We start from the raw sequence: 21,549 nt of genomic DNA, 5'->3' as shown, positions 1-21,549 counted from the left end.
CCCACTCATTATGGTCTCTGAAATACCCCGTTCATTATGTTCAGGAGGTACGCTGCGCTTGATGGACTTACCTTATAATTTGACACGCACACAAATCACATCCTCGCTCTCGAGACCCTTTTCTTTTCGATGTCACTTGTCTCCGTCCTTGCAGAGGCTTGCGCCAAGCCAACACAACAACACGGAGACAAGCAACTTTCTCCCTCAATATCTGTAAGTAATCTATACAAGAGCAGCGGTATCGCACAACGACTTTGTGATGTGGACACGAGCACTTGTGGATAGTCACTGTGAGCATTAGTGATTTCTACCTTTGCTGCGTGACACCTCAGGCACCTTATTATAGGGAGTTCCACACATGTTTTGTCGGTGCACTCTCGTATACAGTCACGTCCCTGTTCTGTTGTTCACGTGCTACAACGCATTATTTTGGCATCACTCTTCCACTACTGCTTAGGCATCCACACTCCTACCTTCCACATTTTGCCACTACGCTCATATCTCTCCGTATCGTATATAAGCTGTCATGTTCTATCGCCACTCACTCATCGTCTTTCACCGCTTAAAATTTTCAGCAGTTTCCATTTCTCAAAGTCCTATTATTCTCCTCGCATCTTTCATATCTATTCGAATCATGCAACAAGTGTGTTCAAACCTGAAGTGCTCTACAGTCATTCCGATTTCGGAGGTCAGCTCTTCCTGTTCTGTTGTTGTCCCAGTTCACATTTTCTCGTGCGCAGAGTCAGGAAGTAGCGATGTTCGGCCGCAAGTCGGTTTGCGAAAAGTGCTATGGCAAACCGATCTGCGCAAAATGTGACCGTTTGTTGCACGTAAGATGATTCTTTATCTTTGGATATTAGGCTGATTTAGACCTTCATCTGTAGGCGCCGCTCCCGACTATCCCCACAAGACAAATCATGCCGGTAAGTGTTTGACCGATTCCCTTCATGTTGTTGCCAGAGCTTTGACCCCTACAGAAGGCATATGAAGAACCACCTGCTCATCAGATTGCAATCCACACGTATCTCCCGAGACCTAAGCCGGGCTACGCGATCAGGCGCGTACAAGTCCCCGACGGGGAGGGTGGTATGCAGTACGAGTACATTTCTTGCCGTGTGAAGCAGCGCACCCACGCCAAGCTGGTGAAGCGTGTCAAAACATTCTTCAATTTCACCAAGTGGGGCTCTCAAAACTAGGAGACGCAAATGTCTATCGAGCGTTTGCACCAATTCTTATCCATTCTGGACCATATTTTCCCCTGTACTTGTTATATATGCACGATACCATTCAACCTTATATCTAACTAAAGTTTATTATGTACTACGAAATTCCATATATTCTCCTCTAGACTACATTTTGTGTCTGCCATGAGTTCACAAGGATGGATGGTGCGCCTGGCATAGACGGAACACTGGGCAATCACGCTCTGTTGAGCTGAGTTAAAACGGGCTCTCATGTAAGACGGAGGACAAAGCCGTTGATGTTCAGGAGCAGTAACAACTTCCATGTGCACATGGTGTCGTTTGAGCATGCAACGGAAAAACGTTTCAGGACTTTGTGTAAGTGTTGCCCAAAGATCTGACAATACCGCTTATGCCCGCGTTCGGCCTGGTCCTACACCACAACACACCAAACTCATGGGAAGGAGCCCATTATAATCAAGTTTAGCCCTTGGGCCCCCAAAGCCTACCATCTTTCGGCAGTCTTGTGGGACTTCAGCTTCGATACTCATCAAATAGGCAAGACGGACTGAACGAATCAAGTTCCGAATTAACTTCCTACATGCATGATGACATGCTAGAATCTGAAAACTCCTCAGACCATGGAAGACTACCTTCGAACGCTTTGCTGTAAATTCAGTAGTGTTCGAAAAGATGACAGGGCACACGATATAACACCATTACTACATTTAAGTGCCCACTGTATCCTGCAATCAAAACCGATGTTATCAATTGATTTGACAGACCGATCACTATATGCATCAGTATTTGTTCTAGGAAGATGTCGTTTACGCGAGATGTCAGGTGCCTACAATCTGTTAGTCGTCATCCTGTGCCGGACGCTCGAGAAGTATAAGAGCCGGAGGAACATCTCGGTATGCAAATCCAACTTACTGGGACTGACTCTGCAGGAAAAGAGATCTACAAAGCGGGAGTTCGTGAACGGGACGAGCATGGTGGTGAGATTCGAGAACATATTGCAACGGGCGGGAGTTTTCATCATCAATCGTGAATATCCTATAAGCAGTTTATGTAGCGTCGGCTCTAAAATAAGAGTCAGGATTCAAAACGGGGAGGTACTCGTCACGCCAAGCCATCTCGTGCATAGGTCAAACCTCGTTTCATGAACGACGCCGAATGAGTCACACCACGCTGTAAGACGTCACGCCGTAGTGACCGTACGCTGTGCAAATGACATGTCGGACACAGAAATAATCTCAGAGTCGTGTACGTGCTGGTTGATATGCCAGAGATGGAGGTACATGCGCGTGGCGAGGGTCGCAAGGATAAAGGTCTGAAAAATAGACATATGTATGCAAGAGTGCTGTCAGTAGAAATAGAAGTTGCAAGTGCATACTCTTTGGGAGAGGGTAATATGCAGGCTGGATGTGCGGAATATCAGTGACTCGTTCATATCGACAGGTATGGGATTTTCATGCACATCAGAAAACATTGCTGGCGCAGAAAAATTCATGCCCGAGAGAATTTCGGTGTAACAATCATCACTGATAAGGACAGAAAGATATAAAAGTGCTAACTCACACAGAGCGCATGCATAGTAATATGTTATGCATCACAAGAACGGGATATGTCGCGCGATGACATAAAGGATTTTTACCTCAGTCCAGCGCGCGACCGACGCATGAACCTACACTTTGAACAGCATGGTATCAATATCCGAATCGCGGCACAAGTGCATCACCTCTTCGTGAAGTGAGCAAACATAACCATAGGTCTGGATAAGCAATGTTAACGGCAGACGAGAAGAGATTGGAACAAGCTTTGCCCAGAATCTTGACATCGACGCTGAGCTGTCACGTTAGAACGCGAAACAACCAATTAAAATAGCACCTACTGCATATGCAATAGTGAACCATGGTGGGCCCTATATCTATTAGTTCAACGTTATCATCGTAACAAAAAAGCAACGCACCGCTGAGACTCCTAGCCACTGTGATCTCATCAGCAGAATATTCCATCTGCATTCGTTCGAAGTAAAAAGAACTTCACGCGCTCATCTTAAGTATCGCTTCTTTGAAGCCATCAAGACAGCGGTCTAAACTTATCAAGGACAGCATGATTCGGCTTAGTTCGGGGATGTTGATTTGACAAAAGTTCCAGGGCCTAGAATAGATGCTGGTCTAACTGTTTTACTGTATCTCTGTGTGAGCGCGACAGTAACGCATCACAGGGCTTTGCTTTTGTACAGGTGCTGGGTTTGTGCCGGGTAATTTAGATATACTTAGTAATGGTGGCCTGCCGGAATGGTCCGGCACCACCGTAGCCAAGCGAAACAGTTTGCTCCCATGACATTCGTTCTTTCATCCCTGCCACGACGTCGAGTTCGCACGGATCGCACCTCGCCCTTCCTCAGCCGCACCTACAAATTTTCTTTAGATTTTTTTTCCGTTATATACGAACACCTCGGTATCGAGCTCAATAACAGAGCCCCAGTTACTCTAATTATCCGCGCCGCATTTAATTCAGGTTCGAATTCTCACCCAGCACTATTCGCGAGGCAATCTGCTGCGGGTAATACAAGTACTACCGCTCCAAGGCCACCAGTCCATGCTGCGCAGCAATCAAACTCACAGGGTACGTAGCATTCCGCACCTGAACAAACTCAAACTCCGTTTTCCACCACGCAAGCTGCGCACCTAATTCGGCGCCTCGTTCGCACTGCACAACCAACGGCAGCACGGCCAGCAGCTGCTCAGCCCGAGATTAATTATGCACCCGTGGATGAATTCACCGCTCCAAGGGCGGAAATTACCAGGCTCGAGTGCGGGGAAGCTGGCAATTATTTACCGGTCAGAGCACATGTTTCTCATCAAGATTTGGTAGCAGTCCCTGCAGCTGTTGACTGCGCCTGAGTGAATTTGGCCAGTGCTGAGAGTGCGTCTTAATGACCCACCTTGCTTGCTCTCCGACCAGGAAACAAAGTCAGTCTGACTGTATTGCATCCCTCGAAGAGGCGAGTCTGGGGGCGTTGTATGTCTTCTTGTGGCTATCGTCATCACGTGCCCTTCTGATCCCAATTGTAAATGAGAAAGCAGATTCGTTTACCAGGTCATGGAGGTGGTGCCGGGTCAGCAAATGTTCCCCAGAGTGAGGTAAGGGAGTGATCTTGTTTTATTATCCGAGGTCAACCTGGGGTAGGTGATGCCCCTAGGAATGGGCTACGACACGACCAGGGTCAAAGTTCCCGTCAGACTCATCTCGTCAATGTGGATGATATTATCTATTTGATTTGGCAGAATGATTACTATATGCATCAGTATCCGTTCCATGTAGATTTTGTTAACAATACAAAGCCCATGTCATCTCGATTCGCAAACGCGACTTACTGGGACTTGGACTTGCTCTGCAGGAAAAGATATTTACAAAGCAGGAATTTGTGAATGGAATTCCAGAACATATTGCAACAGGCGGGAGTTCTCATCGTTGAGCATGAACATCTACAAACAGTTTATGTAGCCTCTGCTCTGCGATATGAATCAAGATTCAAAACGGAAAGGTATTCATCACGCCAAGCCACCCTCGACCAGCCATCTCGTAGGTCAAGTCTCGCTTCATGAACGACACCAAATAAACTCCACGCCACGAGAGGTCACGTCGTGGTGACCGTAGATGTCATATCGGACATGGAAATGCACGCGAGGATCTGAGAGCCATGCACGTGTCGATCAACATGCCAGAGATAGAGGTGCATGCGTGTGGCGAGGATCGCAAGGATAAAGGCCTCCAAACTAGACATGCGTATTCAAGGGTGCGGTCAGTAAAAATTGACAACAAAAGTTGCAAGTGCGTACTCTTCGAGGAGGGAGTACCATATAGGCTGGGTGTGCGGAATATCAGTGATTCGGTCATATCGACGGGTCGTTCACGCACATTAGAAAACATTACTGGCGCAAGGACATTCATGCCCGAGAGAACTTCGAGATAATGAACATCATTGATGTCAGGACAAAACAGATGCAAGTGCTGACTCACACAGAGCGCATGCATAGTAAAACACATTATGCTTCGTTAGAACGGCGTACATGGTGCTGTTGGACGATCGCCAGGTCTGGACGACACGTATGAGTGTTAAGGAGACCAGTCCTGGGGTAAGCGTCAGTCGTCGCATCTAATGTGAGATATGTTCCGAGTTCCCGCCGGTGACGTACCCAGCTGAAAGAGAAACAAGAGAAGGAATGGCATGAGGAATTGGAGGCTGGTCGAGCTCCGGTAGCAGCCTGTGATGCCTGGTATCGCGCTAGTCGTAACTGTAAGGTAGAGTGAATACGTGCGAAGAGTAGAGGGGGAAGGTGAGAACACTAACCATAAGAGGTGGCGATAGCGCTAAAACAAATGCCGATGAACGATGCAATGACAACCTAGTAAATTCATCAACCATGGGATCGGGTGTGTTGAAGGTATGGGACTCACGAAAAGGGCGGACAGCATGGCTACAAGTACGATCTTATTGCTGTTCCAAAGCGCATATGTCCTTAGCACGAAAAAGGCTGGAAGAACGAGATCAGAGGCACGCGTATGTCGCGGATGAAGGCGAAATACATTCAGAGCAAGCGAGCGATATCACTCCAAAACCTATGAGAAGAAACCGCAGCACTCAGCAAGGACGCGGATGTAGCATGTATCGAGCACGTACTGGAGTAGATATCCACCAGAATCTTGCATTTCTGGCGATGACATGCAATCAGCGTCATTCATTGGCGGATGAGAAATTTCGCTGTAAATCCACATACTTTAGGGTTCTCGTTCGGGTCGAAATTCACTGAAGAATAACGTGTCAGTTCGATATGGGGGATATGTGCCAGGATTGAACGCACGAAATATATTCGTGATGACGAATAGAAAGGGAACATATCGCGCTATGATATAAAGGACTTTTACCTTGGTCCAGCGCGACCGACACAGGAACGTCCACTTTGAATAACTCGTTATCAACATTTCAACCGAGGCATATCGCAACACAAGTGTATCACCTCTTCGTTAAGTGAACAGACATAATCATAGATCTGGATAAGCGAATTCAATAGCAGACAGGAAGAAATCGAAATAAGCTTACCCAGAATGTCGCCATCGACGCTGAGCTGTCGCTTTAGCATACGGAACAAGCAGTTCAGATAGCACGTACTACATATGTACTAGTGACCAATGGTATGTCTGTTATTACCTTGCCGTCATCGTGTTAAGAGAACGACGCACCGCCAAGTACTGTAGACTCCCGGCCGCTGCGATCTCGTCAGCCGAATAACCCATGCGCATTCGTTCGAGGTCAAAAAGGGCTTCGTGCGTTCGTCATGCACCTTCTTAAGTATCTGTTCTGAATAAGCTTTGAACCGGGGCCAAACTTTAATCTAAAGACATCATTCGATCTTTATTCAGGCATGCCGTTACCCGTATTTTATTAGCTGATATAAAAATTGATGTGGTCACACATAGGCCGTACGAGGCGGGGCTGACTCGATACCACATACTGAGATGATAACCATAAGTACTCCATTCAGAGAGGGACGCAAACACACATACTGCATCCATTGAAAGTTGACAAGTGAGTTTGAAAGAGATATTTCTATACCGCAACAAACAAAGGAACCCAGACGCGGTGCTCTATGAGCTTTCCTGTGTAATAGTGTACGAGATATCCAATTAAGTTTGAACAACACAGTTTAACTTAAAGTGTACTACTACCGCGTGTTCATTGCCCTTGATCTCTTTCGATCAAACCTAGCCATTTCAGATGCGCGGTTCTTCGGAGATGAGGCTACTTTAATACGCACGCAATGATGGTACTACAAGTAGTTCCCTACAGTCCATTCGTGAGCGCACACTGTTTTGTGTCACTATTTAGGGTTGACGTTGATGGTTAGTTACGCAATACCATGAAAATTCGAATCACGATGTGGTGATGACCTTACTCACGCGCACGAGTAGATCGGATCGCAGTAAAGTACCTGAGACTAAATCGCAGATTGATAAAGAAATTTTTAGGGTGATGAACTGACTGACTCAGTATGCCAGTGTTATTACGCGTACTTTCTAGCCGATGCGCGGCGTGTCCGACCTGGAGAATGAAGTCGTCAGATTACACAGCCCTCCGGTCCCCCAGCACTCAAAAAGTCACATCATTCCTATTTGGCTTTCAAAGGTTGTACTTCATTGATCGACGCGAATACTTGAAGTAGCATCGCCATCAGGCATGTCATGATTGAATATTAGAATCACAAAAACAAAGTGCGCTTAATTCGGGAATCTTGGTACGTACTCGCGCGTCGGGACAACCCTCCTCGACGCACCGGTCCGACTGGACGCTTCAAGTTGCGTTATTCTGAGCCTGATTCCGATTATCCGGCACCGATATGACAGATGAGGTGTGGCTAGTAGGATTATGTTAAGTACTTTGTGTTTTAGTGGCAGCAACTCATATGAACATATTTGTACATATTTGGTTAGTACGCGAGCTCTGCTGGCAGCTGGACGCGATATTAATTTTGCATTGATGTATGGTAAGAACAAAAAATAATCATGCCTTGGACATATCTACATATGTGCATGAGATACGAATATGTGCTGGAAAGCATCAGGAGAAAGTCGACAAATAGTCATAGCTACCAAAAGCAAGACAAACGACAACTAACGTCGAAAATAAACAAGGGAAAAAGAGTCTTGAGATCATGATGATGACGACTTTACATACATATGTATGATCGTCCAAACTTAAGTGGTGTCCATCGAAACGTGCACGTAAAACGTGGTGGAGCATTACAGATTCAACTTCAAATATGGCTTTTTTGAAACCCTTCGTGCGACGGGTCTACTGCCTTATAGACTCATACGCAGGAGGAATATCTCGCGGTTCTCCGGCTTCTTCTTCACTATGAGCGCGTCCACCATCATGGTGCTGAACAACGCCAGACCCCTCCCCGTCAACTTCTTGCTGTGTAGCGAGGCCAAGGCCTTGACGACCAGCAGCAGCTTCTCTCTCCTTCATTGCGCGGCTGCTGGAGGAGGTATTGCTGACGCTAGGGGCAGGAGATGTGAGGGGGCGTGGGTTGTGCCAGTCTGCTTGTTGCATTGCGTACATGTTAGGTGCTCCTTGAGGGTACTGGCCCTGGCCCTGGCCGGGGCCAGGACGTATGAATCCCTGAGAGGGGTATCCCTCGCTGGGGGAGGTGACGGTATCGCTGTATTGGGAGGGGGAGCTGAGCGGGGAGGTTGCACGGTGGATAGCTGGGCCGGCAGCTGCGGCGGGACCCGCAGCCAGGAAGGGGCTTTCTCCGTATTGCCGCATATCGGCACGGCCAGGGTAGGGAGTGATCTCGTTTTCATCGCCAAGGTCTACTTGGGGGAGTGTTCCGCCTCCTGAGGGGTGGGAAACGACACGATCGGGGTCAAAGTTGCCGTCGAACTCATCTCGCCTTCTGCGACGGCGTAAGCAGAAGGCGACGAGGCCGAGGAGGACAAGTAAGGCGATACCACCGACTACGCCACCTACGATTGCGCCAGTGTTTGAGTTATTTGGAGGGGGGGTAGAAGTGGAGACAGGGATTGAGGTTGTTGTTGATATCTCTGTTGTAACGACAGTTGTTGATCCGTATGCATTTGTTGAGCTAGTTGACGAGGTAAACGACTGTAGAAGGGATGAGATAAGAAAGGACAAACGTAAAGGTGATGGGTACTGTAGTTGCAACGGATGTCATAGAAGTCGTGGTTGGAGTTGTACTAGTAGTGAGAGGGGTAGTTGAAGTTTGTGCATTGTTGGTTGTGGTTGAAGGTGTGGATGATGTGGGAGTTGTAGTTGGTGTTGATGTTGATACTGGAGTCGATTGGGATGACGATGTTGGTGTTGTTGATGATGATATCGGAGTGGTGGTACTAGGAGCTAGAGATGATTAGTTAGTACTGTTTGTATATTTGATAGGATAGGCAAGGAGAAAAGAAATACTTGGTGATGTAGTAGGAGTAGGAGTACTAGTACCAGGTGGAGAAATTGATATGGGCGTCACTGTTGTTGGGGACGGTATCGTCGTCGGTGATGGGGACGACGACATGATGGTAAGAAGGAACAAATCGGATATTGGGGATTGGAGCCTGATTTAGGAGAGAGACTATAAAAGTACCAAACGGAAAAACGTTTGCTCAAGAACTGCGCAGCCCACACGAGGAACAAAGTTTTTAACACGTAACTTGCATTTATTCAGTACGATCATTCAATCTCCGACTTGAGAGACATGCGTCTCAAGTCTGCCATCCATCCCCGTCTCAATGTGCATCACACCGTCTCTCTACCTATCATTGCATCCGTAATTTTCACATCGGCTTGCGTTCGGACCTAGTCCAAACGTATTTAGAAACAACCCGCACTCAGCACGGTATCCAATATATTGGATAACTTCGAGTTCATCCATATATATCAACTTGCTTGCAGGTGAGACATTGATCTCGAGAAGAAGTTTACTTGGGACAGCGGAGTCAATGACGTCACCAGGAGCACCACTGAAGGTCAAAGTTCTCCCATTCTGAAATAGATTTGTAGTGGTCTTCCTTGCACAGGATATCTTCCGAATCCCTTGATGTCACGGAACATCAGTAACGCCGAGACGCTCAACCTTCGCAGCCAGGTTATGTCCGATTAATTTTGCATATCTTTTCTTATGAGATATCTCACGCTCTTTGTGATAAAAAATCACCCAGATACAGTCACAAAGGTAGGCGAACCATCTACAGCATGAGCGTGCCCTTGAGACGCAAATACTGTCGAGTGCTTTGGTAGGTAACTAGGCAAGGGTGTTCACTCAGAGTCTAACTAGGCTACTGTCCCGACATTTGGCACCAGCCGTGCGCAAGCACCTTGATTCTACGCCCCGTCTTATTTTAATCGAGTGTCGCATTCACCGCCTTGCTCGCTACTAAAGGACAAAGTGGTAGATCCCTCCTGTTCTGCTACTGCTTCTACTTTGATTGCCTGGCCGGTGGTGTTATACTACTCACTCTTTCATTGGCCAAGCGCCTATGATGATGAGATCCAATCGTGCTTTATCTTTGGCAATCGACTACCACGATTGAGTGCTTACGTCTCATGACCCGAGCGCTGATTCAAAGTACTAGTATAGTGCTGCTGGAAGAATCCGTCAGCTATCCGGGTGACTAGAGGGCAGACGTATGCCCCCTAACTGCCGAACTACGCCCGCGGTGTATGATGAGACTACATGACAGTTTATAAAGGGTCCTTGACGGAAAGTCAAGGCTTGGGTGGTTCCGGACTCGGCTGAGCCTGACCGTCTTGTCATGATACAGCTGCTTAATACTTACAGCGGAGGGGCACCGCCGTGCAGGCAGTGCTATATTGTCTCACTTTTCAGGGACTCAGGTCACGTCTTCATTTTTTCGAGTTTTGGGACTGACAATGTCTTTTACTCACCAGGCTATTAACGATGCATTCTTAAATGTCGTTTACGCATGATTATATATATGGTTCATGCCAATCCGTGGTCATTGGTCACCTTTACGAGGGTCGTACATGATGCCGTCCCAGACACTGCTGCATAGAGGTCTCTCCGTGACATAAGTTAGGTATTTCATATGTACAACGATAAGTATATAGTTACAACACGAATCTCAGATCTCACGAGCTATAAACACATACAAAAGGACAAGACATCAAGTAGATATTTCAAACAGGCACAACACGTTCCTCACATGCAAATTAGTCGGTTGGATGCATGTCACGAAGCGCGAAAAACCGCGCTACCTTGCTCCGTACGGAAAGGGGCACACCCCAGACCTTGAGATGCTTCTTTACATCCTGAGGAGTTGGACCTTGTCCCCTGTCCGGCACCGATCAGTTGTCAGGAACAACTTCATGATAACAACTAACTTACCCAGCTACGGTTTGTGCTAAACGCATGAAGTTATCAATGTCGACTCCTATTAAAACCGTCAGCGCTGCGTCAGGTCATCCAGTGTCAGACATGACATTACCATCGAGTTCGTACCAAGAGATTTTCTCGATCTCCCGGAGGAAAGTCCACACCTCCGTATCTTTCTCGGCAGGGACGGATGCATGCATGCCACTAGAAATGGCTGCCGCCAGGTCATCTCGGCCAAAGAGCTGCAGCCAACGTTGGCGACGGGCTGCTAGATCGAGATCTGGGAATCTGATAGCTGCAACAGAGAAGTTAGTGGTACAGCTGAGTAAGGTGACCGAAGTACGCACTGGCTGAGAACGGCCCGAGCAGTGCCTGCTGCTCGTCCGTCAAAACCGCGGGCCACAGACAGATACATCCGTAGAACTTGAATTCTTGAATCATGACGTTGATGCGTTCCTGACGAAGAATTAGTTAAGCTAGTAGAACACTAACGGTACAAAAATAAAGAACGTACTGGACCATCTGCACATTCAAGGTTCATGAAATACTGTACCACATGTCTTCAGAAGGGGTATAATGGGTCATTTGAGAGATGATACGTACATCCCCGCGGTCTATGACTACCACCGCATTCCACTTTGTCGCAAGCTAAGCGACCACCACGTCGAGTCAGAGATGTATCATAGCCTGCAGATGGTACATACCCATGCTAATTTGGCGGCCCAAGGTTGCACATTGGCAGGGATGTCACTGGCCTGAATGTCAAGCATCGGGCGTTTGAGCATGTTGCAGATCGCGTGAGCAACTGTCTTTTTGCCCGTTCCCAGGGCCCCTCTCAGGAGGACGTTCTACAAATGGTAAAGGTCAACGAGAATGATAGAGGAGTATCCCGTCAAAACGTACCATGCCTTCCAGACCATTCTCTCGCTGCGGATTGCCAGGACAACATCCAATGGTATCCAATATGGATTGGATGAGATCCTGTGATAAATGCGTTAGCTTGCGAGATAATCATTCTAGAGTTATTTTTGCCGTACCATGGTCTGTTGGTCCTTGACCAGCTTTCTCCACGCATGTCTATCGTAAACGGATCTATCACATTTCAAACCCTTGAATGTAATCCATTCCTGCACACCGAGGTTGGTTCGAAGATCGGTAAAATTGTGTAATGTACTTACGTGCTTCTCGATGTCATATCCTGCAAACCAGGACAGGCGACCGACCGCGAGCGCCTCCATGTTTTTCAAGGGCAGCGGTGGAAGGTTATCTGTGATGGAGGGAGGGAAGAACATGTCTGATTGAGATAGATGGTGAAGATTTGATTTGATCAGATGGGAAGAGTTTGATGTCGGTACCAGGGAGTTTCATGGAGGTTATATATGAGAGACTAGAGTGTGCAAAGGTGGAATGTAGAGCTAAGGAATAGGGTCCATGCAATAGCGGGCAAAGCAAGAAAGGCTCGAGTGTGAGCCAAGGGACGGTGAACAATATGGTGTAGGTCATGAAAAATTACCTGTGAACAATGAAGATGGGTCGTAGAAGTATACGATTGTTCCATGGCTCAGGGGGTCGTGCGCGAAGTGGCAAAATGCCGAATGTTGGTGTCGATGCGCTTGTTCCTACCTTCAAATCACATTCGACAAGCTTTGTATGATGGTGAATGAGTTATATCGTGGGAATTACGATGGCTTGGTGTTTGGGTTTACTTTTGTGCGTCCATGGCAACTAGGTCTGTGGTGTTTTGGCCATAGTAATCCTGCGTATTGGCCGGACCGACAATCACCTCGTTTATGGTAGTGTACGTCGACTTAGCCACAGGCTTATGCGCCAGCACAATTGAATACGATGTAAATTGAAAGCACAGACATTCAATGGTCCATTGATACACACGAGATTCGGTTCGTAGTGACTTTGTTATCCGGAATCGCTGATCGTAAACACATCACTTAGCATTCAGTTGAACACTCACCACTCAGAACCTGAGTAACTGTGCAATGGTAGGCTCAAAGATCATCTGACACGAAGATCTTGGACAGGACGCCTCGTTTGTAGATTACCGCTCAGTGCTGAACCGGATGTAAGCACTGACATATGCATCCGAAAGTACCGTGGACTTTACAAGGTCATGATCTCGTCCACGCTACATATTCGTGGAATGATAAGACCATAATGACCGATCTCCAGCGTCTTCGTTGATCTATAGGTAAATGCCAGCAGGTACGCACCCGAGGGGACACTGATGTTTTTTGGCGCTGATGTATGCTGCGTGTTGAGTGCGAGGATTACGAACGTAACATGCAGTGACTCACCTTAAGCCACTGGATATGCTGGCACGGTGAAGCAAACCGAGGGAGAATCGAAGATGTGCTTAGTGGTGGGTAGATTAAGCGGTAGGAAAAGGCGAGGGTAGGAGAAGAGGTTGATTCTCCAGATCTTGTTGCACGTGTGGTTCCGTGTCGTCTATTTGGCATGGTAAAATTACACAAATCGTCGAGACAGATGTAGCGGAAGGGCCTGTACATGCTAAAACGTGAGCAATCTCAAGGTCAGTCATCAACGAAAGTAGCACGCCAGGGTTGAAGGAGACATGCGCATCCTGTGAGACTTGCTCCTCCTAGACTTTGATCGCCGAGTCTTACTACTACTCAGTAAAGTAAAATGTAGAATCCAGTGTATTTCATACTAGAAACAACACGAACAAAACAGTGGAAACACGAACGGAGGTTTGGAAGATGAAATGAAGAACTCCACCTCTGGGTGTTCTCGAAGCATATGCTTCTTCCCCATCGATAAGTCTTGGGTCGGGTGGCCTTCCCTGTTTTTATCGATTTCATCTACGAAGTATAAAATATTGCATCAGCCAAAGAACAGACAAGAGAAGAGGGTGACGCACTCTGTCCAAATGAAGTAACCCTATTGGATTGATACACGTATCTCCGACCTGCAGAGACTATAGCACGCATAGCCCAAACATTAGTAGCCCATGGTCCGTGTAATTCAGCAAGAGGCTGTACCATCTGAATTTGACCGCGTCAACCATTGATCAAACCAGGTGCCGGAATAAATGGTGTCCTTGACGAAATCAGCGTATAAAGAGCCTCGAAAAATATCCATACCACATTAATCACCGATTCCTCGTGGAAGAGAGGACACAACAGCCTAAGTTCATGACGCCCGGCAAATTCCGATCATTTTGCTAATAACCACCGTGACCAAACTTACACGATGCCTCCCGAGCGCAAGCAAGTTGTGGTACTCTATGCGGAGACAAAATTGCAGAAATCTATAGACTTGCCAGGTAGTTTGACTGTCGCCAGAGCTAAGGAGGAGGGAATGGTAGCAATCAGAGATCACTTGAATGCACTTCCCGGTGTACCGTCTGTCTCTCTAGATCTGTATCGATTTTTACCCAGGTACGTCAATGTTGTCCACGTATTCGCGATGTATACAAATTACGATCCTACTTGATTAGCTATAAAGGACGATAATACCATCATACGCAGTCTTAAAGGTAATCTGACGATGGTCGTGTACCCGGAGCCTCCTGATTCCTGAAGGACAGCGTTTGACACCCTCACCCTTTGTCGATGCTCTTCAATCTGCCATTCAGGAAGTACGTGACGTGAAGGCTCAAAAAAATGCCACATTATCGATCAGAGAGGAGAACGCCCAGTGTAATGTTAAACCAGGTGTTTTTTGTGGCCTTCAAATTCATCACCGTCAGACTAATGTATTCTCAGCTGCAAATGACATCCTTAGTGTCCTTCTTCGTAGATTCCAGGCAATGGAGGAAAAAATCGTTCAGGATATAGCTGAGCTAAGGCGGGAAAATGCCGAGTTGAAGCACGACGTGGAAGAGCTTGCTGGGCTGAAGTCCAACATCGAAGAACTGAGGCGGGAAAATGCTGGGCTCAAGAATGACATCAAAGAGCTGCGTGATCAAACGGATGAAAGTGCCAGAGCTACTTTGGGCGTTCGTCTTGTTTTTTTTTTGTTGCTATTCACACTCATGTTTGGGCGTTATAGGACAAAGTTGCGATCGATAGGATCCGTCGGCAGGGCACTCCTTGACGTGGGTTGCTATCAACTGCAGGAGATGATTTTGCCATCAGAACTGTGACTATAACAGCGGAAATGATGCGCACTTCGGGATTTCAATATGACCCATCGGAACATTGGAAGCTGGCTGTTGGGCAGGATCGTTCAACTCTCTGATTGCCCAATAGTCATAACCGCGTCAGGACTTGCGCAGTTGTCGCAGCGCGTGCACTCTTCGACAGATAATGATATTGCAGAGTGTCCTGGCACTGACCACTCTGGGGGATAGGACTCATATGATGGGCATTTCTGACCATTTTACAATAGGACCTTCTGCTGAAAACTTCACCCGTACTACTTCAGAGTCCAATAAGTCCACTCTTGCACTATCAGTTCACCTTTCCTCCATCTCATCTCGCAAAACTAGAGCTTTGTTATCTACAAGCCGGAACTAAGGCCCACTTCTCAACTTACCTGAAACCCTTGACTTGTCTTGCCCATTGCAATCAGAATTTTCACCTCGTTCCATCTTCTCTCCTAACGTTCCGTTCGCGTCCTAATACCGACTTCTCTCCACTTTTTCAATTCTACAGTCGTGATTCTCAACTCTAAACCAGACGGTAGGGTCCTTTTACAGGAGATAAGTAACGCCAACGCACTCAACATTTGTGTCACTGTTTCCAAGCTCTACTGAATAATTTTGCACATCTCCCTTATAAGTGATATGTCAGACCTACTACGTGATACATGATCACCCAGACACAATCGCGAGGGTCTAAAGCGCGCACATGCCTTCAGAGGACGCAAATGTCGTCGAGTGCTTTGAGAGGTAAGTAGATAAATGTAAAATGCATCATCTGAACAAACTCGATGGCTACTTATAGTCTAACTAACTATTAGCGCAGCAGATGTTGCAGTTTAGGCTCTTATTCCAGACGAGTCCCCAACCTGCCCCGCAGCTAGCGGATGCATCAGGATCTTGGCAGTCATCTATGCATGTACTAGGTAGAGTTGCATTCACCCCGATGGCGGCGGCAAGAATGACGAGGTAGTGAATGAACTGGATTTTCATGATGTCTGGTAACATATATATGTCAGTGATGGTTGTCATCGCCGGGAAATCGCCCACCATACGGTTTGATTGTGGTGTACGCAAAAGAGGTGATAGTGGCACGTCCAGGAAAAACTAGATGTAATAGATATGTTGTCCAAGTTGTTGAAGTTTTTTAGTCTTGGGATCACTCACATAGACGGGGCGATTGTCTTCAAGTTTGAATTTAGGAACCAAGTTCAAGTTGCCATATTCAATTTATATCAACTGTGTGGCAGACCTAGTTCTGCCCAAAGATAATTATACGTGGCAGAACCACGTCAGGGACGGCCAACACGTCGCTAGCAGTAACTAGACGAAACGTTTACGCGGGGTATTTCAAGTTGGCCGTAATGGCGTGGAGTCAGCTACGCCACATCCGGTTTATAATGATGAGTCCTCTTGAATCATGGTAAGTAGCTAATTCAATTACTTACCCTTGGTCGCATATTTTGTGACACTGGTACGCATCTGCTCGCTCCCAAAGGTCAAGGCGGTGCCATCATGACCCGGAAATCTTTCCTCCTGTCGTCCCTGATAACACGTTTCGAGATGCTACGGCCAATTTATAGGAAAGACCTTCATTGTCATGAGTAGGTGGCAGGTAGTTTCAACAATTCAAGTCGAGCGCAATGGGTGTCTGGTCAGACATTACACGATCAAACGCCTCGGGTAAGCGCCGGAATTTAGAAACTATTGGATTCTGCAATAGGAAAACACCCGTCGCTCTGACTGTAGGCAACAACCCTCGGAACCACTTGAAGTGTTTCCGGTTGGCCTGCGACAACTCGGCGCATCGATAGTTGTAATGTGAACGTAGTTATCTTTTTTCTCGAGTTCTGCACACGCTAGCTTTGTTTGTGTCTCTTGCCTCGAGCTTGCATATCTCTGTAGAATTCAAATTCTATTGGAGCTCAGATACTCGATGCCACTCTTCAATTTTATTGGTCGTGCAGATATTCATGCCGGGACCTTGAGTCCAGCTGGAGCGTGTTCATGTACCAACTAGTAGTAGTGTAGCGAAATGTTAACCTATGCTCATTTTATGTGACCGCATTTTTCGACACTATCTAAATACTCAAGCATAAGATGAGGCCGCAAACGAGTCGAGTGCACAGGAACTTGGTGAACATTCCTAATCGACAAAAACACAGTCAGAGTATATGAAAACAAGATAGCCAGAGCACAGAAATATATCAAGGTCACATTTTACAACATAATGAAAGAAGATCGCAAGTCGACATGTGAATATGTACCAGACGACAGCAATACGATTTATAACTACACACCAATATGAACGAAAACCATCCTCTGCTCGAGCGGCACTGTCTTCTTCACGGCATGCGTAGCACGGTTCAGTGCCCAGGCCGCCTTCGTACAGTCCATCTCACCACCTTTCTTCACCTGTTCGAACATACTCGTGTAGAAGGCTTTGACGACGTGTTTTGCGACAGCATCGTCGACCTGCCACAGCGTGCCAATCACGCTCTTGAACCCTGAAAATTGGAGACCAGCTGCGAGGTGAATCACTTCGTCGGGCGTCTCCTCATCGCCAACGGCAGTATGACACGCCGATAAGAACGCGAACTCGGCGTGCGGAATGTCTTTCTCCATAATATCAAGCAGCGTCAGATCCTCATCTCTCATGACGAAATGTGAATGGTAAGGCTGCTTAGGATCCTGCTTGCCATGACAAGCGAGATGCACCCAGTTGTTCTGCTGCAAAGCTTCGAGTGCACCCGCTCGTGTGGCCGCGTCGCCAGAGATAGTGGTGCGGTTGGCTGTCGCTGGAACGAGCTTATGGACAAGCTCGAGCTCGCTGTCGACGGCCAGCAGTGCCTTGCCCTTCCCTGCACCTGGTTGACCTTGTCCGATCGCCACGAAGGACGGAGGGATACGTTTCTTCTTCAGCTGTCTAGATCTGATCAGAGCCGAAAGTGTCGGCGTGTAAGAGCAGATGTAGAGATCCTCCAGGCATGGCTCCTTAGAACAATCTGCTTTTGTCTTGAAGGGGTGAGCTGCATGGAGAGGAATAGACGTGAAAGCTGCAGTTGGACATAGCCAGATCCGAGAGCGGCGCTCTAGTTTGAGGACGTGCTCGAGTACATTGACGACGGGTAGCATGATCTCGTCCCATATTGTCCGTAAGAGTACTATCAGATCCTTCCTGGGCTCCGCTGGGTCCATCCTAGATGCGTCTCGTATTGCGCTGGTGAAGCGGTCCTTGAGTTTTGTCAGATCTGTGAGACCGACAGACGGAAAGGGAACATGATGGGGGTCTCCTGACATCGGGACAATGATAGCGCTGCACGAGCATTGACTCGCAATGAGGATGATGACCGGGCCTTGGCGCGCTGCCTCTTGAAGGTCTTTGTACGAAGGTGGAAGCAAGAATCGCGAAAATGCCGGAAGATCGCGTATCTTTGCCACGGCAGCCTCCCATTGCCTTGTGAGTTTCCTATATTCTATTGCTGCTCGATCAACAGCAGCTCTATCGTGATCAGAGATGGTTGCAGAACTCTGCGCGGCATTGGAAATGAGTTTGCTCAGCTCCAAATAATTGTGCGCCAATGTCGGATTTGCTGACTGGAGATCTTCAACTGGAGTCCGAAGTCGAGATGCCAGCGACCATTGCTGGCCACGGCCCTGCTCCACAAGTTCTACTGCACGTTGAAAGGTGCCACAGCGGGTAGCATATGATGCTGCATCGACAGGAAGTGATCTAGCATAATGGAAGGCGGCAGCAGCTTCGCGCCGTGAGATTGTGGATGATCGTGTCGCCAAATGACCATCAAGAAGCTCCAACAATGTCATGTAAGCTTCCAGCGCGGAAGCATGACCATGCTTCTCCGCTGTAAAGGTCCAATTAGATGCCTGAATGATGCGATCTGGAAATCCTTGAGTAGGGTGCCTTGAAGCGAGTCTGAAGTTTTCTATAGCGAGCGACAAATCAGCCGGGTCGTGGAGAATCTCATAACGAGACAAATAGGCCTTCTGCAGCCAAATGTAGCTGAAAAACCTGTCCGGGTGCAGTGAAGACAGAGCCGCCAACGATTCTTGGCAAAGAGTGATGGCCTCCTCGACATCTTCATTCTTCTGAGATTCTGTGAAACGAGAGCAGAACGCCGAGCTCAAATTGAGAAGATTTATATGGCGCTGTGGATGGTCAAGCGGCGTTAACTGAAGGGATTCGCGATGCCGGTCAATGGCCTCTTTAAGATCCTCGCTAACATGCGATTTGTCATATCTGGTTTTGAGCGCGAGGGCAAGGTTGTGAAGCGTGGTGTCACGAGTTGGATGCCCAGGTGGGCACAACATCAGTGCCTCACGAAGGAGGCTAATAGCTCGATTAATGTCATCAATGTCGCCGCGTGTTCTAAAACGATCGAGGAGGACGCTCCCTAGGTTGTCTAATGACTCATATCGATATTTGTGCCCAACAGGGCGCAGGCGCAGCGCTTCTCCATGCAGAGAGATGGCCTCGTCAAGGTCATTAGGGTTCCATTGGTGTCCGAAGCGCAACTGGAGGGAATTAGCCAAATTATTCAGGTAGACATCATGTTCCTCGGAACACAGAGACACGACTTCGCGACCAAGCTGTATGCTCGTGTCAAGATCATCGATGCTGCCATGCTGCTCAAAGCGTGCTCCAACTGCTCCTGCAAGCTCTTCGAGGGCTCCGGGACGAAGGCGATGGCCCAGAGGACAGAGCTCGAGGACGACTCTTCGAAGGTGGATGCCTTCATCAGATGCGTCTCTTGGAAGATCGTTGCAGCAGTCGATCACATAATCGACACCATTTTCCCCTGCCGCGATGCTACGAAGGTAGGTGCCCTCTGGACAGAGAGGCAGTAGCTCATGATAGAGTTGGGCGGATTCGCGGATGTCGGCATCAGTACTTTTCTTGTCGTGGCGCCAAGTCAGCGCTTCGGTGAGATTATATAGAGATAAGGGATGATCGGGATGGGGCTGCGGACGCAATGCAAGGGCGTCGCGGAAGAGGGCAAGTGGTGGCATCGATGTCTTGAAGATCATCTCGGCCTGTAGCCTTCAAGGCGGGCCCACGCGAGATTGGTGAGAGCTGTTGCGTGGTCTGGATGGCCGACCGGACACCGGTCCAGAACCAACCGAAAACGCTTTACAGCAGCGTTCAAGTGAGAGACTTTTTCGCTTGTCACGTATGCGGCAAATTGTGTGTGACCCGCATTTGTGTCTCGAGCAATCTCGCAGTCTATGATGGACTACAGTTGGCATTCTGTCAGAAAAAAGCTAATAGGACAGAGAACAGCTCCACTCACATGAAACAGTTTGCCGTCCTGATTGTCGCAAGCATGTAGAACAGCGGCCTTCAGCGTGAGGGAAGGGCAGACACCGCGCACGGGTGGGAAGGATAGATCTACAAGACATCCGTATATGTGCATTGATGAGAAGCGAATCACTCACCGAATGGCTCATCTGCATGATTGAGTAGCTCATTCCACGACATCTCAAGTTTCCTGATGACCTCTCCACCGCCTAGCATTCTACCAAGCTCGAAGGACGCCCTGATCTCCACTGAAAACGTAGGTGAGGCATGCGATGCTCTTTAAACCAAAGATCAGTTCTCGCATCGCTTCAGAAAGTCTGCATGAACTTTTACAGAGTCACAATATTCCCCCACTCTACAGATTGATCAGATGATAAAACGCTGCTGACCGATTTCCAGCGTCTCCTCGAGTCGACTTTGACAGATATGTAAATGCCAGCGGGAATGCGCCAGGAAGGGATTTGAATATTCTTTCCGCTGATAACTGTAGATAGAGCATGAGGATCACGAAAGAGATAGAGGGTAATATGGAGGGACTCACCTTCAAGTCTGATGTATCGGCGTCTTGAGCTACGAGGCATGATGTTGCGACAGTGCGATTTGATGAGGATCGAGGATGGGCTGAGTGGTGGACTGAATGAGTGCCAGGGAATGGAAGAAGTGGGGTAAGGATATGGGGACTGTGGATAGAGGGAGGTTGAGAGGGAGGTTGAGGGTTCAGCTGGTGATACAACACGTGTATTTCCGTATTATCGTCGAAGGGCCGTTCGGCACGATATATATAGACGCTGGTATGATTGCACCAAGCGCTGGGAATCAAGGTCGCTGACCAGAATTTGCGAAAGAATCTGTGCTAAAGTAGACAGTGACATTATCAGTCTTCAGCGGAAGTGGCCAGCCGAGGTTGAAGAGGACATACGAGTATCAGAGATCGAATCTGTATCGTACTACTTAGTTGGCACACCAAGACAAAATGTAGAATGGAGTGTATTTCATAATGGCAAAACCACTAAGACA

At 47.8% G+C, this 21,549-nt stretch overlaps 6 protein-coding genes across 6 annotated transcripts; 1 reads left to right on the top strand and 5 right to left on the bottom strand.

Annotated features, from left to right (window-relative positions):
* Positions 1–4,566: 4,566 nt before the first annotated feature.
* On the bottom strand, positions 4,567–6,854 carry EDB93DRAFT_1155994 (uncharacterized protein). Its single transcript, XM_041449874.1, has 16 exons — positions 6,759–6,854; positions 6,435–6,705; positions 6,364–6,373; positions 6,295–6,314; positions 6,212–6,244; positions 6,056–6,152; positions 5,972–6,000; positions 5,875–5,905; positions 5,781–5,813; positions 5,652–5,728; positions 5,545–5,599; positions 5,390–5,488; positions 5,214–5,324; positions 5,112–5,155; positions 5,033–5,058; positions 4,567–4,969 (listed from the first exon to the last, which is right to left on the bottom strand). The coding sequence occupies exons 2-16, from the start codon at positions 6,492–6,494 to the stop codon at positions 4,831–4,833; spliced, it is 864 nt and encodes a 287-aa protein (XP_041306030.1). The 5' UTR covers positions 6,495–6,705; positions 6,759–6,854; the 3' UTR covers positions 4,567–4,830.
* A 788-nt stretch (positions 6,855–7,642) lies between these two features.
* On the bottom strand, positions 7,643–9,386 carry EDB93DRAFT_1155989 (uncharacterized protein). Its single transcript, XM_041449873.1, has 2 exons — positions 8,892–9,386; positions 7,643–8,839 (listed from the first exon to the last, which is right to left on the bottom strand). The coding sequence occupies exons 1-2, from the start codon at positions 8,927–8,929 to the stop codon at positions 8,044–8,046; spliced, it is 834 nt and encodes a 277-aa protein (XP_041306029.1). The 5' UTR covers positions 8,930–9,386; the 3' UTR covers positions 7,643–8,043.
* A 1,549-nt stretch (positions 9,387–10,935) lies between these two features.
* EDB93DRAFT_1252007 (uncharacterized protein) lies at positions 10,936–12,390 on the bottom strand (the record flags this gene model as incomplete). The annotated part of the gene is made up of 10 exons (XM_041453240.1): positions 10,936–11,056; positions 11,111–11,156; positions 11,211–11,393; positions 11,446–11,554; positions 11,613–11,645; positions 11,702–11,746; positions 11,803–11,946; positions 12,002–12,079; positions 12,136–12,225; positions 12,277–12,390. 10 exons carry the CDS (start codon positions 12,388–12,390, stop codon positions 10,936–10,938), a joined length of 963 nt encoding a protein of 320 aa, XP_041306028.1.
* Positions 12,391–14,323: 1,933 nt separating this feature from the next.
* EDB93DRAFT_1252006 (uncharacterized protein) lies at positions 14,324–15,169 on the top strand (the record flags this gene model as incomplete). Its single annotated transcript, XM_041453239.1, has 4 exons — positions 14,324–14,511; positions 14,579–14,609; positions 14,661–15,071; positions 15,125–15,169. The coding sequence occupies 4 exons, from the start codon at positions 14,324–14,326 to the stop codon at positions 15,167–15,169; spliced, it is 675 nt and encodes a 224-aa protein (XP_041306027.1).
* Positions 15,170–17,434: 2,265 nt separating this feature from the next.
* On the bottom strand, positions 17,435–20,710 carry EDB93DRAFT_585648 (CHAT domain-containing protein). Its single transcript, XM_041456780.1, has 3 exons — positions 20,670–20,710; positions 20,525–20,622; positions 17,435–20,467 (listed from the first exon to the last, which is right to left on the bottom strand). Exon 3 carries the CDS (start codon positions 20,259–20,261, stop codon positions 17,508–17,510), a length of 2,754 nt encoding a protein of 917 aa, XP_041306026.1. The 5' UTR covers positions 20,262–20,467; positions 20,525–20,622; positions 20,670–20,710; the 3' UTR covers positions 17,435–17,507.
* EDB93DRAFT_586121 (uncharacterized protein) lies at positions 20,365–21,285 on the bottom strand. The gene is made up of 4 exons (XM_041456782.1): positions 21,074–21,285; positions 20,866–21,016; positions 20,670–20,809; positions 20,365–20,622 (listed from the first exon to the last, which is right to left on the bottom strand). The coding sequence occupies exons 1-4, from the start codon at positions 21,111–21,113 to the stop codon at positions 20,468–20,470; spliced, it is 486 nt and encodes a 161-aa protein (XP_041306025.1). The 5' UTR covers positions 21,114–21,285; the 3' UTR covers positions 20,365–20,467.
* Between the last annotated feature and the right edge of the window lie 264 nt (positions 21,286–21,549).

The sequence above is a fragment of the Suillus bovinus genome (assembly GCF_016758785.1).
Source record: "Suillus bovinus strain UH-Sbo-P2 chromosome Unknown EDB93scaffold_42, whole genome shotgun sequence".
Classification (NCBI taxonomy): domain Eukaryota; kingdom Fungi; phylum Basidiomycota; class Agaricomycetes; order Boletales; family Suillaceae; genus Suillus; species Suillus bovinus.
The sequence above is the reverse complement of the archived record's forward strand: the minus strand, read 5'-3'. Positions and strand labels throughout refer to the sequence as shown.